Below are 18044 nucleotides of genomic sequence, written 5' to 3'. Positions count from 1 at the left end.
TTGGATTTGTGCTCCCAATCATTTACTTGCTTTTGAAAATCCCACCCCCAGTGCGCATGCACAGTAGATGATGCCTCTGATTTTCGAAGTCTTGTCTATAGGAACCCACCCACGAACGTGCATTGGACTCTGAGGTTATGTCTACACTTACCGGGGATCCACGCTGCGGCAATCGATCCACTGGGGATCGATTTAGCAGGTCTAGTAAAGCCCCGATAAATTGACCGCAGATCATTCTTCCGTTGACTCCGGTACTCCACCGGAACGAGCAGCGTAAGATAAGTCGACGGGGGAGTTTCTCCCATCAACCCAGTGCGGTATAGACACTGCAATAAGTCAACCTAAGCTACGTCGACTCCAGCTACATGGGTAGACTTAACCCCGTAGTGTAGACCTGGCCTCAGTTCATCCTTCTATAATTTGAACGTGTGATTTCAGGGAGTCTGTCTACTTCAAATCTAGTGCTATGATACCACCCCGCCAGCCATCCCCCTTCCAGTGGTTGTTTTCCCTGTCACAAAGCATAAATCATGCTGATGAGGTTTTTACTGATGACACTCGAGTCAATCATCCTGCTGCAAACTTTGGGCTTTACATGACTGGAGATTTTTTTCTTTCAAAAGGGTCAGACTCTACAATTAACCAACGTGTCTGTATAGACCAGGGGTAGGCAACCTGTGGCACGCGTGCCGAAGGCGGCACGTGAGCTGATTTTCAGTGGCACTCACACTGCCCGGCTCCTGGCCACCCGTACGGGGGGTTCTGCATTTTAATTTAATTTTAAATGAAGCTTCTTAAACATTTTAAAAACCTTATTTACTTTACATACAACAATAGTTTAGTTATATATTATAGACTTATAGAAAGAGACCTTCTAAAAACGTTAAAATGTATTACTGGCACGCAAAACCTTAAATTAGAGTGAATAAATGAAGACTCGGCACACCACTTCTGAAAGGTTGCCGACCCCTGGAATAGGCCTTTCTGATACACCCCAAAGCTCCCATACAGACATTGCCATTCTCTAAAGACTATCTGTTCTGATTCATACAGCTCCGTGACTCACCCTGATGTCCAATACTTACTGCTGAAAAGGAATAAAGTGTTGCTTTTCCTCGTCATCCACCTTCCCATGTATGATATCAGTAATGTCCATTACTGCAACGAGACAAGTTTAACAAAGACCATTTTATACCTCTGCTTAGTGACTGTTAAGAAAAGAAAAAGAAAAAAAGTCTTGCCCAACAGATGCTAATTCTGGTTTAGCTACACTAGTGGTAACAAATTTGGGAGACCTAAAGGGCCACTGGTTCTTTTAAGCACCAAGCAGATCTGGCTGGCACAGCATTGGAACCATAAGCACCAATCCATCCATACTAGTTTTTCCACAATGTTGTTCCCACTGGTGGAGCAAGATCAGCATTTGCAATGATGGGAAAATTTTGCCAAAATTTCCCAAGTGTAAACAAGGTCTAAGTAGAATTTTGCTTTGCACATTGATTTCCTTGAAGGGATCAATAAACAATCTACTTTCCAAAAGCCAAGTGGAAGCAGAAAATACTTATTCCCGTCCTAGAAGATGAATAATAGTTTTCTCAACTCTCTCTTCAGCCAGTCAATTGTCCTATTTGCCTTGTTAATCTGATTGATTGACATAGTTCCAGCCTTCAGTGTTCTCATCCTCTTAGCAGGTAAAGCAAATTCCTCACACAGCTTTTCTCATAGATCCAGCCTATAGCATAAGGCATGAATATTCTTCCCTATAAGAATGGATGGGATTTACAAAGATCTGATCAAAGCGAAGAATTTACCTTTAGATTTCACATTCTGTTTACTTCAAAGTTTAATTTTAATTTTCCCTGTGTGTTTTCAGATTGACATTTTCAAAGCAGGCCAAGGGAGTTAGGTGCCTAACTCAATGGGAACCGGGCACCTAGCTCTTTAAGGCTCCTTTGAAAATCCAAGCCTTGAAATGACACTGTGATAAGGATCTGAAAATCGACTGGGACACCATTGCTTCAGGGGACTAGAACTGGGCAGTTTAAGCATGGAGGGCATAATAAGTAGCGAACAGTAGTAATATGTAGCTATCAGAGAGAACTTTTTCCTCTGTAAATCTCAAAAGGTTTTACGAAGGTGGGTGGTCAGTATTATTATACCCATTTTACAGATGGGGAAACAGGCAGAGAGAAGTGAATTGATTTTCCCAAATTCAGTGACAGGACCAGGGATAGATTCCCAAGCCAGTGTCCTATCCACTGGACCATGGTCTCTCTCAGTTAATGCATTCTGCAGCTCGGCATCTCATACCTGCCACCCCAAACGGTCTCCGGAGCCCACCGGTGTGTTTCTTTCCATCTTTTAGCTCCATGTGCCCCACTCTCACAATTTGACACACCAAGCTGATTTTGGGCCTGATCAGGTCAGAGCTGCTCAGGTCCTGGAGAAACAGCAGAAACCATTTAAAATAGAGAAAATTAAACCCAGTTGCTTTGTGAACGTAGAAAAAACAAAAAGACATTTGCCAATGTTCATCACTTCCCGGCCATCTGACAAGGACAAACACATTTAAGCTAGGAAATAAATTTCTAAGAAAGAAAGAAAACACAATCTCACTTATAAAAGGGCCTTTAAGGCAAATATATGGCACGCGCCTGACAATTTTAACACATAGCAACTTCTTAACAACACGCTGTCCTTCAATAAGACTTCCCAGCACCAGTCCTGGAAACGATGGTAAATAATGTTATTACTAAAGCACTATCTACTGATGACAGGACAGTTAGCTTGTGCCACTCTTGTTTCTAGTCTGAACCTGCCACAAATGATTACATTGAAGTGTTATTCTTTCATGAACAGCTGGTTACAAGTGATTTTATACAATCCAGCCAGCTAGCTCACTAATCCTGTACAAACTCAGAACTAAGAGCAAAATATTGACACAGAAACCCCACCAAAGAGCAGAACCAACAATGCACTCAAACTCAACTCCTCCTAAATAGGAGAATTCAATTGAAAACAACAAACAAGGCACCTAGGACCCCATTTTTAAATCTATTTTGGTGCCTAAAAATGCAGCTAGACATTCAGTAGGATTTCCGAAAGTGCCTACCTGCATCTTTAGGTGCCAAAATACCTTTAAAATGTGGCCTTTGGAAAAAATATATACCCTTACAGATATTAAAAAAAACATAATGGGGCACATTTTCAAATGCAGACACCCCAGCTTGTCCGTACAACCTTAACTGTCCAAGCAAAAAGCATGGAAAACTTTCTGCTGTCAAAATAATTGTGGACGCAGCTCAATTGTTTGCATGCATACACGATTTCCCTGAGCAAATGTCTAATGAACATAGTCAGTATCCATGCATTTTTGGAAGGTGCAACTTCTCATTTTAAAAATTAACTCTAGTGCCACTAATACTCTTGTGTTTTAAAATGAGGAGCAACATATCAGATGTCATCTCTTCTGTACTTCTTTGCTGATCAAGCTCGCCACTTTGCTACTCTGCTAAGGATTACAAAAGCCTTTGTCTGTATGGTTCTTGCACACCAAGAACACGTGCCGTGGCCCTCATGATTTGCAAAGAGGTGCCCAACTTAAGACATCTTGAAAGGGTCCTGATTTTCAAAGGGCACTGTACACTGCACTCTTTCAAAATCAGACCCCTTTAATTACAATGTTTCAGTTGGGCAGCCAAACACGGAGTCACCCAAAATTACTAATCACTTTGAAAATCCTGGCAAACTAGATTTATGTGGTGAGGAATATAAAGCAAGGGCTTGTCTTTGATGTGGCACTTACACTGCACGTAACTTTCCTGTTTGTTTGGTAACATACTGGTTGACCCAGGTCATCTTGCCAAGTAAATCAGCATTTGCCAGATACAAAAGCTTCCTCCCATAGAATACAAGATAATTGTCGTGTTTATACAGCACTCATTAAAAAAGGGAAAGGGAGAATAATAGTTTTGGTATTTATACAGGACTGGTTTTGACTGGGGACTCAAGGGGCTTCGCCAAGAGAAGCAGTAAATAATAATAATAAATATTACAGTGGATGACTAAGCATTGGAGAATTTCCAAGCTGCAAACACAACAGGACTTACTGTAAAGATCGCTTGGAGATTATTAAGTTTCTCAATTTCCTTCGGCATCCCATTACTGCCCCAACGAACCAGGTAATTTTCACTATAAATAAAATAAAATAAAATAAACCTCTGCAATTCACGTATACTAGGTAAAATTTTCAAAAACATGAAAGTCACTTCGCCCATTGGTGAAATGCAGCCACCTCTGGGGTGTAGAGAGGCAGCTGTTTAACAGAACACACCAAACCTATAAACACAGTTTAAGGGAGGTAGTGAAGAAATATATTCAGTCCAAAAGGAAACTGCAGGGGGATATAAGATAAGTAGAATTTAAAGGGACAAGCTGGAATTTGACTAAGGTACTGGTGTGAATATACTTACCCCTTTAACAAGTGTTGTGGGATTTTTAAGTATCACATGGGCTCAAGACCGTGGCTTTAGGCCTCATTTGAGATAAAATAATTCCTACCCAAATCACTGTTGATGGAGTAACCAAAAGAAAGAACAAAAGACTAAAGAAGAAAACCACCCTAAACAACTCCTCCCTTACGGCCCTCTTTGCAGCGCCATCAGATGGGGCACCACAATCACCACAGAACAAGAGGGAACTTTCCGATTCAGCAGCAACCTACCTGATCAGTTTCGACTGGTCAGGATCATAGAGGCTCATGAACAACTCTGCATCTTCACCAATGTTGCAGACGAAGTTCTTGAAGTTCACGTACAGGCCGTAGGTGTGTGTTGTGTTGAATACTGGCTGTCCTCGGAGGTCTAAATTCTGTTGCAGAGACTGCAGAAAAAGATCAAATGAACATGAAGGGGTCTCCTTAGAAAGAACAGAGGCTTCATGTGGGATAAAGCTTAGTGCTGGGTCTCCTTAAGGATTCAACTAATTTCTAGACAGGACTGATGGTTGATTCATTCAGTGGGATAGGAGGACTGACGGGGCAGGGATAGCTCAGTGGTTTGAGCATTGGCCTGCTAAACCCAGGGTTGTGAGTTCAATCCTTGAGGGGGCCATTTAGGGATATGGGGCAAAAAATCTGTTGGATGATTTAATTGGGGATTGGTCCTGCTTTGACCAGGGGGTTGGACTAGATGATCTCCTGAGGTCCCTTCCAACCCTGATATTCTATGATTCTATGAACCCATGTTGTACCACAGGAGTGTCTGTGTCCTGAAACTGTGGGGTAACCAAAGTGATTCATATTGTATACATATACATTTACAAGAACAACAAATACATCACAACTTGAATGTCTTTAACTAGAGGAGGAAAAAGAAGAATGCGTCTGGTTAAATTAAATATCCAAAAGTGCTCATGTGGCACTTTGGTGCCTAAGTCTCATTGAAAGCCATTGAACAAGGAAGGGCAATCTTAGAAAGAATATAGACTGGAAGTCAATGACACAGGCTCCTAAGCCATTAAGATGCTGTTGAAAAGATGATTCCATACAGTTACTATTGAACGTGCACCTGATGCCAAAACTTGGAAGGTAGGAGCAAGCTACGTTATATCTGAGAATTTCAAAGCTGCCAAGGAGCGCCGGATGCCCAGTCCTCATTAAATGGGTTTCCCCCTTTTTTGTTTTTAATGGAAGCACAGTGGAATTCAGTTTAGCTTTGATGCCAAATAGAACACCACTATGACAGCATAACCTCCCTTAACCAAAAAATCAGCTGACATACACACAGACAGAGAGTACAGGTGACTTCATGAGGGTAAGGCCACAAACAAGCAGGGACATACCTTCTCCTCTTGGATCCTTTCATCGATCCTTTTGGATGCCATCTCATGGGACTTAAAGAGAGCAATCGTGCTGGTTTCATCTGGGTCCAGGATGTTTCCATTGTCATCTCGCACCACCAGATCCAGCCCTAAGATCCTGGGCAGCATCCATGTTACAGGTGAAAAGGGAGAATAATTGGCAATAAGTTGGAAGCAAATGCGATTTCAAGAGTCTTTTTAATGTTGGCATGGAAATGGAACAGAAAATGTTGATGCAACTTTTTTAAAAAAACTGGAGGGATTTGTTTAAAGAACCAATGGAGAGTCCATCTCTGTGACAGCTGGGAAGATGAACAGACGACAAGTGTCATCTGGCTTCACTAACCCCAAAACAGAGGATCCAGACTCCATTTTATTGTTATTGTTTGTGGTATGATAGTACCTTCAGACCCTAACCAAGATCACCACCTCATTATGCTAGGCATTGTATACACACACACACACACACACACACACACACACACACACACACACACAGAGTAAAAGACAGCCCCGCCCGGAAAAGCTTGCAAGCTCAATAGACATGACAGATAAAAGGGGAAACAAACTTTCCAAAGTCACACACAAGAGGTCAGTGGCAGAGCCAGGAATGGAATTCAGGCTTCCCAATTCCCAGGATCCTATCCACTGCCTCTTATCCTAACCAAATTCAGGCAGCACTAAAGTAACAGAACCAGTGAAGGGCCCAATCCTTCAGCCTTTACTTACACAAGTCATTAATAATGAGGTTAACAGAACAACTAGTACAAATAAGAGTTGCTTGGTTGGGTGCAAAATCTGTGAGCTACCTGCTAAATTCAGCAGATAAGAGGATTTTCTTTTAATACTTAGACTGAAACTCCGAGGAGTTAATGAAGTGCCAGTAAGTCTTTGCAATGCAATTATCATCTCAGGTAAGAAATCATGACTTTATTTTTAGAGATGCTGCCTCCATTGATAGTTGCTGTTGCTACCAGGTTAATACTGATTACACAAGCCAACTGCCTGTCCAGGAATCCTAGTTTCAGACCATCGGTTGGGAGCTTGGTTCTATGTGGAACACTGAGTGGGGTTTACCTGTTGCCGTAGTCAATTTTAGCAGTGACTTTCTTCTTGAGTTCTGCCAACTCATCTTTGGGAAGGGTCCCAGAGAGTATCTGTGATCTCCATTCTATCAGGCAATAGGTCATTTGCTGTAAATGCCGAAATTGTGTCATCCTGTTGTCCTAAAGGGGAAAAAGGGATCATAATTTCAGGCTGGTTGTGTGCTGAAAACCACGAGCTCAAGAAGTCTTCCAAAAGGTGACTCAATAGAAACCATCATCAAATCCACATCTAACCATAGATTATTATACCCCCCAGTGTCACTGCACGATTGTTTCTTACATCTTCTACTCTCCAGGGTTTTTTTTCTCCTGTCTACATTTAAATGCTACAAGCAATGAGGCTTCCACCACTTCCTTAGGAAATACATTCCAGCCCCCAAATTGTTATGTGATGGGTGCTTTTTAAATACGGAATGGACAGAATTTGATTAGATTAGACTAGACAGGCAGTATGGTCTAGCGGACAAAGCACTGGATGAGGATTCACAAGACCTGGGTTCTATCTTTGCTGCTGCCACTGACCTGCTGTGTGACTCTGGGTAAGCCACTTCCCGATCTCTTTCCAGTGCCACTGTCTGTCGGTCTGTCTGGTCTATTTAGACTGCAAGCTCTTTGCAATGGGGACTGTCTCTCATTACGTGTTTGTACAGCACTCAGTATATTGGACCTTGTTCAGTGTCTCTGCACATTACTAAAATCTCAGCTCTGATGCTATTAGGAATTATTCTATTACAACATAGATAACATTTAGGCTGAATGTGTCTTGTCCTGAATTTAATCATATTAATTCTTACTTACTACCCTCCTTGCACCAGCCTCAACAACTCTTCCATCTCGTTGGTATTATAAACAAAAAGGTTCCTTTTATCTTATTGCCTGAGTGAAACACTATGTGATTAATTAGAACCCCAGCCTCCATCTCTGTTTACACAACATCGGCAACTACATTTTAAAATCAGAACACTAACTGAATTGAGTCCCTGCGCTTCATTTCCATGGCAGTCTGCTTTTTTGGTCCTGTCCATAACCCCACTCCACTCCTACTCTCAAAATCCATCCAAAACGCAACGACAAAAAACCCACACCAATTTCTGGGACATTGTGTTAGCATGGCACTCATGGCATTGCATTTGGAGACTCGGATTTGATAGCCCACAGACTTTTTGCCCCATGGAGAGACTTGCCGAAGTGAAAGTATCAGTGTGTGGGTGCAGCAGTCTACCTAAAGATCGGGGCCACAATTGCAAGCACTTTGGGACACCAATTGTCATTTACGTAGGTATGTACAGTGCTTAGCACAATGGGGTTTTGACTTCATCTATTCCTCTAGTGCCTCCACAATGCAAATAAATATTAATAACTTTGTTATTTTCTATTATTTGTATTGTGGTAGCAGCTAGGAGTCCCGGTCATGGACCAGGACAAATATCATGCTAGGCGCTTGTACAAACAGAGCAAAAAGACCTTATAATCTATGTAAGTTTCCCCCACGAGCTTCCCAAAAGTGGCAATTTGTTCTCTTGAGTTTCCTACAGTAGATACATTTTAATTTTTCATTACAAAACAACATGTAAAATTCTAAAATACTGACTCAGCATGTTATTAAAACAAATGACTCTGTGAAGCTCTCCCCAACCCAAATTAATTAATGAGAATATTTCGCATGCCCCTTTTCTGGTTCCACCCCAGAGTAAATTGGGCAGGCACTTGTGCCTCATGATATACATGACATGTTGCTCCTACAAGGGAGCCAGAGCCACAGGTGTAGATGTACTTAAAAAGGGGTGGAGAATTTTATAACCCGTTACAACATTTGTAGCAGTGCTGAGTAGGATGAATAATTAAGTCTCATGCTTCTCAAACTGATCGCTCACAGGGCTCAGGAAGGAATTCTCCCCCCCTGGCCCCCCATCCCCAATATTGCACAATCAGCCAGATGCATTATGCCAAGTTCCTGATTTATACTAAGTATCAGGCACAGCCTGCTGTCCAAGGCAACATATCAGAAATATCTAGACACTAGATCTAATTTACCAAGACAAAATCTGAAATGTCTTTTTAACAGGCTTACAGTGTTAGTCCGCTACACACCACCCTGTTACCAGGGGCTGATCCTGCTGAGAAAGGGTTAAGTGGGTTCTTCTGGTTCACTGAATCAGGTGGTTCACTACACACATTGATATATGAGAGATAGGAGTGGCTCTCTAGAAAGAGGGGATCTAGAGTGTGAGCTGAGCAGTCCTGAGGGAGGAACTCCAAGTGCAGTCATACCTGGGAAAAGGCTTGAGATGAACTTTGTTATGCTATTGTTAATGAACCCCGGAAAGGGGTGTAGGGACTTTGTTTTAGAGCAGCTTGGAAAAGGAATCTGCTCCCAGGTTCTCTGTACCCATAAGATTTAAGATTGGTGCCATTCAAAAGGGTACAGGAGCGCAAACTTTAATGGTTAATATTAAACACTGAACATAAAGGTATCAAGCCAAATTCAGAGCGGATGTCAATACCAGCTAATCTAAAGACTGCTTACATCAAGTCTGTATTGTTTGATTTCTTCAGTCGCCAATGATTTCTTTAAAATACCTGTTGCCAGAGTTTAATAAACCCTAAACAAGGCCTACAACCCATCAAATGAGCAAGTACTTTCTAAATACATACTCTTTGGTTTCAATGATGTTACAATGTACCTTAGCACTTTTAATTATTCCATGCATAGCCACATGAAGCAAGACTGCAGAGCTCTGGATAACAAGCATTATGGTGGCAGATAGTCATTTCTAACCTCCTGTGCAATTAATTCATATAAACATTAACTCCCCCATGATAGGGAAAGCAACTGCACCATGTGATTTTGGAGAACACTTTTCAACTTTACATTCCTTAAATTATTCTAGACGGACTGCTCTCAAGTCTAACACAGTCAATGACTCCCCTAGGACATGCACTAAAACATGCGCAAAGAGTTCTCGTCTGATGCCTCTTTGCTGAGCCACTGCCAAGATCAAGCCACTCGTTAATAGACAATCAAAGCCCCAGATCCCAACACTTCTGAAATTCAGGTTGTTTGAAATTTAAACCTGGGTTGGAATTTTGCATGTGGTCCTACCTTTTATAAAGAGCTAAACCAATACTCCAGATCCAAACACTACAAACTTTGGGGTCTTTGCTAACTAGATCCAAAACATGTGGCTTAAATCCATCTCTATCTATATGTACTGTGGGCACAATTTCCAAATATGGACAGTTTAAAATTGTGTCCCTATCACCAACCAGGGACATAAAATGGGCAGCTATATCCCTGATTGCCAACCTGATTATGAATGTATAATTAGAGCATACTATTTAGGTATCAATGTCTGAAATCTGGTCTTAGTATGGGCAAAAAGCTCCAAATGAAAACAGTTTCAAAGAGAGACACATTCTTGTAATTAATACCATTAGTACTTAGCTATGCACAACTGTCCCTACATAGCAGGAACCCCCCCCCATCCCCTTTTTTTAAAATAATTTCTCTACTCTGTCCCTCTCTGAAAGAAGAGGAAGGATATAAACTATTGCATTTGCTTTGTCTAAAACTGTTTTCTGTATTACTACAGTCAGCAGCATTGATACATACAAATATTAAACCCCAACTACAAGACAAAGGTTGCTGTTGGTGACCGGAGACCACATGTGAATACAGCAAGATGTTGCATTTTATTTATTTACAGGATTTACTATGGAGCTGATCAGTGTCTCACAAACATCTCTGAAGACTCTGTCGACCAAGTGTCAGACTCTCACAGCTCTTAGCCCTGACCACACTGCATATAAATCATCTCCTCAGAGCAACCTGCACATGCTCCAGTTCAGGGCTACTGGGGGTGAAGGGGAGGGGTTCACAAAACCCCCATGATGTCAGGAAGCATTATTAATTCTGTTACACAGATTGGGGCCCGAGGCAAGGAGAGATTAAGCAATTTGCCCAAGGTCACACACGAAGTCTGCGTCAAAGCCAAAAACGGAACTCATTTCAGTTCCTTATCTGGACAGCTATATTCACCTTGCATTTTTCCAATGTGTGTTTTCAACAAATATCAAAAACAGGGTGGATAATATAGGATTTCTCTATGTGGAAGACCCTCCGGAAACTAATCTGGATGAACTCAAAAGGTACACATAAAAACACTTCTTCTAGAGAAAATCCTGAGTACCATTTCCCAATGCCCATGCAGAGAGTATGTCTATTCGCACTCCAGTGCCAAAAAGAGCCATTTCTATATTGATATGTGCTCCAATATATCAGTACTTTGATATACTTTGAGTAAACAGGTTGAAGTAAAGCAAGATCTTGCACTGATCTTAGCCCAGTTGACGTGATTGATGAGACGCTCTATGGGCTGTTGGCATGAAATAGATCATGTACAAAGGCAATAGCTTAAAAAAACCTAACCCACCTAGAAGCAATGGAAACATATGCCTCTCACAAAAGGAATAAAAAGAGCCTGATCTGGCTCCCATTTAAGTCAATGGCAAACGTTTCAATTTCAATGGTGGACAAACAGGAAGCGATACAATGTATGTACACCTACTAATGATCAAAGAATGCTAAAAGCTTGGGATGCAGGAGCTTACCGCGCTAAATGCAATACAGGCAGTCCTTGGACTTACGACACAATTGGTTCCTGAAAATCGTGTCTTAAGACGAAAACGTCGTAACTCGAATTTCCCATAGGAACAATGTCGGATCGAGCATTGTAAAGTCGAAACATGACGATTTATAAATGTCGTAAGTGCCGTTCATCGCAACTCGAATGTCGTAAAGTCGAGAACTACCTGTACAAACTATTTTTAAACCAGAGCTTGAATTCTCTTCATGTGTCTCCTTTCCACAGCTTCTGGAATGATTGTGGTCCTGTTTTAATTACGAGGTGGGCTAGAGCCAGTCAAACATTTTCTGTTACACTTGTTTTTCCACATGGAAAAGGGTGGTGGTGGTGGTGGTGGTTGTTGTTGAAAAAAACTCCATGGGAAATGTCTGTTTTTGATAACATTTCAGGTTTTCACAGAAAAAACAACCCCCTATCTGCAAAATCAGACAATTTCTGACAATCAGAAACTGAAAACAACTTTGTTTTTACCCAAAATATTTTTTAAAAAATATTTTCCATGAAACCCATTTTTTGCACAGAAAAAAAAAAAAAATTCCCCTCTAGCACTAGGAGAGTCCTAGATTTGCCCTGTTCTGTGCACCCTCAGTTGCCACTGAATTCAACCGAAGGTGAGGATCCTCTGTACTTTTCAGGAGATTTATTAGTTCTGTGTGTGCCCCAGAATCACACTTGCCATTTACAAACTGTGCCCTTGACTGAGGCAGGGATCTACAACGATATAACCGAGCAGAGCTTTGCTGTGCTAAACCTTACCCAGCGTTTCACTCACCCTGTTACTCTGTTCCACAACCCTAAAAGAAACTAGATTTGCAACACTGACAACCAATGCTTGCTAGATTCCCATGCGCCATTCACAGGCTGGATTCATTTTCAGTCTTGGTAGATGCTCTGCAATGGAGACTATGGTGCAATTCGTGCTGTAATTTACAGAAATTACAGCAGTGAAATGAAATGCTGCCAAAGAGAAAAATCCCCCCTCTTTCTTCTTCATTTCCCTTCTCTCCCCATCTTCCTCCTTCCTCCCTTTGAGTTTTTTTATACTGCAGGGGGGAAATAAATTTGCATCCATTACAAACCACGACGTTTTCCAAGTCTATTTTAAGAACGACGCTGACATAGTAAAGTCACATAGAAGAGGAAGTATTTCTGCTCTTAGGAAAAACAGATTCTGAGGCTAGAACCTGAAAGGTTTTAAGGGAACAAGCCAGGAACAAAACGCTCGCTTTACACAGCAATTGCATCACATCTCGCCTCTCATTAAACTAAGAGGGTGGAAAAAATTCTTGTGGTTCTGTGGACCACAAACAAAATGCACTTATGGCTGGGTGAAATTTTTCAATAGGACAAACTTACTCTGGCTAAGAAAAATGTTTGGAGCTAATTTAAAACTATTCTCTCATCTTAATTACAGTCTCAGAGCACATACTGTGCAGCCTGAAGTAACCATTGACTGAAGAAAAATTAAGCTCCAGAATTTATAATCTGCTTTAAGACTCCACTTTGGAAGAAAGGGTAATTCATTCTGAACTCTGAATTGTTTTTCTTCGAGTCAGCATTTCAGCCTAACTCAGCAAAACGACCAACTTCACAAGTAGCCTAGATTTACCAACTTTTCAGAGGCAGCTTTGTGCAAAGGCTAAGGCACTGGACAGAGACTTGAGAGACAAAGAATCCAATCCCAGCTCTGCCAATGACCTATTTACTGCATGATCTTGGATAAGTCACTTCCCCACTCTGGTACCTCTGGTTCCCCTCCCATCCTTTGCCTGACTTGTCTGGGTAGAAGCTCTCTCTTACTCTCTGTGTGTACAGCTCAGAGCCCAAAGGGGCCCCAATCTCAGCTGGAACTGCTAAATCTACTGTAAAACAACCCAGATTTATCTATGGTTGAAAATTAGAGATGTCATTATGTGGCACCCAATGGATCTATAAAAATACTTAACACGTAGCCTTTATATAACATTTTTTCATCTGGAGATCTCCAAGTGCTTTAAGGAGGAGGTGCAAGCATCATCCTCCCATTTCTTAGGTGGGGAAACTGAGGCAGGAAGACTTATCCACATAATAAGTCAGCAGTGGAGCCAGGAAGAAAGTGCAGGTCTTTGGACCTGAGCCTCTTGTCTTAGCCACTGGAACACTGTAGCTGTCGCCCTGCATTGCTTGGGAGCTCTGTCTTTGGCTGAACTTTCCCTCTCCCTCATTTCGTCTACGGTAAGAGGAAGGAGACAGTTTGGAGTTGGGATCTTTTTGCAGAATGGTCTGTGCACTCTGCCAGTTCTATCCGGGCTTAAGGCAAGGTATTGTGGCTCAGAGCAAGTGCCAGTCAATGGTGCTTAGACTTCAACAAATCTCGTGGAGCTCTGGTTATTTAATCTGCTAGTCAAAACAAGGAATAAATGGCATCCATGCAAGAGGGGCAATTTGAACTGAGAATGCAGGAAGGTCACATGCAATCCGAGGCATGTAGCACGCCAGGAACCATGCTGTGGGAGAATTGTAGAAGTTATTTCTCTTGCAAAAAGACTGTTCAGGATGCTTTAGCAGCTTACACCTGCTTCATGTTGAAACCCACATTTCCACCTTGTAAGGTGTGCATGGAGGATCAAGTAGCAGTCTTAGGCTAGGTCTACACTGGGGGGGGGGTCGACCTAAGATACACAACTTAAGCTACGCGAATAGCGTAGCTGAAGTCGGCATATCTTGGGTCAATTTACCTGGCCGTGAGGACGGCGGTGAGTCGACCACTGCCGTTTCCCCGTCGACTCCGCTTCCTCCTCTCGCCATGGTGGGAGTTCCGGAATCAACGGCAGAGCGATCAGGGATCGATTTTATCGTGTGTACACTAGACACGATAAATCGATCCCCGATAGATCGATCACTACCTGCCGATCCGGCGGGTAGTGTAGACGTGCCCTTAGTATTGTCATGGCATAATGCTTCCAGTTTCTCTACCCAACAGCGAGAAAATTCCCTTTCTTGAATGGCTTCAGATGTTGCAGAGAAGAGGATAAAGATGAAAGAGGATATGATTATAAATAATGGATCAAGTTTATCCCTAGGGGAACACCATCGATTTCAGTGGAATTCCCCCAGGGATAACACTGAGCCCACATAGTTCACTTCCTCCTATTCATCTGCTTCCCCAGCAGACACAGAGCTAATATGCATCAGCACAAGATAACGTGATGGGATTAACTCGAGTTAACATTAGTGGAGATAGTGGCTGGCCCAGCATGAGGAGAAAATAAATGACATCCCGTGCTAGCTGCTAGCGGAGAAGCCTGTGCCTTGCTTCACATGAAAGTCAGGGACGGTTAGGCTGGCCTTGAGCATGGCCCTGTCAGGCAGGAAACAAAGATACAGGGTGCTTCTAAAGCAGCTAATCCTTCCACCAAAGATAAACCACCACCAAAAGTCAGTCAGATGAACAAATTAATATGTACTGGCCATTGCCTGGAACGATTGTTTGCAGAGCACAGTAAGCACTGGATTGAGACTCAGTGAAAATATTTTATTATCTTGCCTTCAGGATACAGAAGACAGAAAGATCAAGGGGGCTAGGGAAAGTAAACAGAGCTGTCTGAGAAATAGAATATTATTAGTGAGACGGCTCTTCCTTCTGCTGCACCTGGAAGTTTCTGAATCTAATTTCACCAACAATCTTGATGGCATATTTCCCCAGGGAGAGAAAGATCAGATCAGAGATTGTGCCTGTTCTGGAAAAGGCAACACCAGAAGTATTTATATTTTATAGGTATGTATACTTTATGTATGTATTTATATAAAAGCACATACTCCTCTCATGCACAGGGGTACTGGAACAATTTGTATAGTGGGGGTGCTGAGAGCCATTGAACCAAACTGTAAACCCTGTATATAATGGAAACCACTTCAAGCCAGGGGGCGCTGCCGCACCCGAAGCACCAGCACACATGCTCATGCACATAACACTTCACCGGCTTTTCAGAGATCTCAAAGCATTCTGCAAAGATAGCTAAGAAATATTATCCCCATCTCTGAAGCCAAGCAAGATTAAGCAATTTGCCAAAACATGCATAGAAAGCCAGTGGCAGAGTCAGTACTAGGCTTCAGGTCTTGACTCCTAGGCCTGTGCTCTGTCACTAAATCAGACAGACATTGTAGGCACCACAGGAACCAGCTGACACGATGTTGATTATGGCTTGTCCTGGTCAATGCTGACCATGGTGTGCGTCATGTCTTCTAACTCAATTATTCAAGAGCAGTACCGTTTTGTAGAGTAGATAGAACCTTAGTCCTACAAGACCTATCCTTTGATCATCCACCTTTTAAACAGCAGTAAGTCACTACTCCTTCTTCAGCTCCTTATAACAACAATAATACTGAGAGATTTTTAGGTATAAGGCAATGTACAAGTTCCAAATACCAAGTCTCAATATACTTGAGTTAGTTCAATATTATGCTCATTTTATAGATTGAGCAATGGAAGCATAGGGAAATTATAGGCCATGATTCAACGGGTGCTTAACTCACTCATTAACTGAAGTCAATGGGGCTTATGCACATGCTGATGTGCTTTGCTGCATCAGTGACCCACTCAAGATCACACAATGAGTTAGGAGCACAACAGAGCCCAGAAATCCTGAATCACAGCCCCCTGCGTCTGGCCTAGCACTTATACCATTTTGCTTCTAATCACATCACTGTTTGCAGCTCTGGAAATCACACTAGCAAACAACAGATGGGAAGATGTACCAGTCAGTGGAAAATACATGTTAGAATAAAATGGGCCTGATTCCCAGAGCAAACACCCTACAGGCAGAACTGAGCTCTGGGGCCCTGTTCGTAAAAAGCATGTGTGTTAAAAATGAACATCAGCTGCTGGGTGCATGGGCACAAGATGGGGATATGCAAGGTCCTTTCAAAATCTTCTGCATACTTCTGTTTAAACACTCTGTCTTGGGTGGAGTAAAGATCCTGCCCTTTTCTCCCCTCTCCCTGGACCAAATACCAACAAAGGAAGAAACAAATACTCACCACATACAGCTTGTGCCAGATAACTGCCCACTCCCTCAGTGTGGAAGTGAGTTCTTGAACAAGGGGCAGTTCACTTGGAATCACTGTTTCATGTTGTCTGGAGAGAAGAAAAAACACAAGGGGGCATGTAATGAAATTGAAAGGTGGCAGATTCAAAACGGATAAAAGGATCTCTCTTTTTTCATACAACATGTAAGATGACTGTGGAACTCACTGCCACCGGAAGTCAATGAGGCCAAGAACTTAAGATTCAAAACCGAATATCCAGAGACATCTTAGGTAATGATGACAAAAATTTTGGAAGAGATATGAAACCTGAAGCTTCAGGGTTTAAGCCAATCTCTAGATATAAGAGATCCGGGAGAGAGATGCATATAGGGGGCAGATTAGCCTACACACCCACAAGGTTCTTACACCTGCCTCTGAGGCATTGGTATTGGCCATTGTCAGAGACTAGATGAACACTGACTCTGATCTAGTGTGGTAATCCCAACGTTCCTATCTCAGACCAGAATGTCTGGTGACTGATGTGCAAATGTGTGTAAAATACCAAAATACCAAATACCTCCCAATACCCAAAAACAGAGGCCTTGTCTATACAGGAAGGTTGCTCTTGTTCAACTTTAACTGGTTTTTAAATCAGTTTAGTTAAACCAGTGCACACCTCTGTGTCCACTCTTAGGCCTGGTCCACACTAACCCCCCACTTCGGACTAAGGTACGCAAATTCAGCTACGTTAATAACGTAGCTGAATTCGAAGTACCTTAGTCCGAACTTACCGCGGGTCCAGACACGGCAGGCAGGCTCCCCCGTCGATGCCGCGTACTCCTCTCGCCGAGCTGGAGTACCGGCGTCGACGGCGAGCACTTCCGGGATCAATCCGGGATCGATTTATCGTGTCTAGACAAGACGCGATAAATCGATCCCAGAAGATCGATTGCCTGCCGCCGAACCAGGAAGTAAGTGTAGACGTACCCTTATTAGCAGCATCTACACCAGACTTGCACAGAAATAACAAAAGGTGTGATTTAAAAACAATGTAGTTATTTCTCAGCTTGGCAGAATTCAATTTTAATGAACTGATTCTATTCTATGTAGGTTCTTACATCATGCTCATCACCATCGTACCTGAGCCCCTAACTTAAACAACCGCTAAGTCAGAGCAGAATTGCACCCAAAAGTGCAAGAGTAACACTGTGGGGAAAGTTTGCAGCAGTTTTTAAAAGTGCACCGGGAATGGGGGGGTCAAACCACCACAGAACTGCAGCTTTGCAAGGCATTTAAATCTTAGAGATGCATTTTAAAAGATAACTGATACGTTTAATAAATGATCACACTAAGAAGCTAAGGCTTCTAAGTGGCTCTGGGGTTTTTCTCAATTATGAGTATTCTTTTCCCATTTTTAATGCAAATA

At 42.3% G+C, this 18044-nt stretch overlaps 1 protein-coding gene across 1 annotated transcript in view; it reads right to left on the bottom strand.

Moving 5' to 3' along the window:
- The window catches only part of DOCK5 (dedicator of cytokinesis 5), a 130843-nt gene that overhangs the window by 66636 nt on the left and 46163 nt on the right, over positions 1–18044 (bottom strand). The window contains exons 5-11 of the mRNA XM_065398350.1: positions 16631–16727; positions 6937–7085; positions 5842–5977; positions 4724–4881; positions 4110–4191; positions 2311–2440; positions 1086–1158 (exon numbers count right to left, since the gene is read on the bottom strand). Of these exons, the coding sequence (XP_065254422.1) occupies positions 1086–1158; positions 2311–2440; positions 4110–4191; positions 4724–4881; positions 5842–5977; positions 6937–7085; positions 16631–16727 (825 nt within the window). The remainder of the gene's footprint in view (positions 1–1085; positions 1159–2310; positions 2441–4109; positions 4192–4723; positions 4882–5841; positions 5978–6936; positions 7086–16630; positions 16728–18044) is intronic.

This window comes from Emys orbicularis, chromosome 2, assembly GCF_028017835.1.
Source record: "Emys orbicularis isolate rEmyOrb1 chromosome 2, rEmyOrb1.hap1, whole genome shotgun sequence".
Lineage (NCBI taxonomy): Eukaryota > Metazoa > Chordata > Testudines > Emydidae > Emys > Emys orbicularis.
The sequence above is the reverse complement of the archived record's forward strand: the minus strand, read 5'-3'. Positions and strand labels throughout refer to the sequence as shown.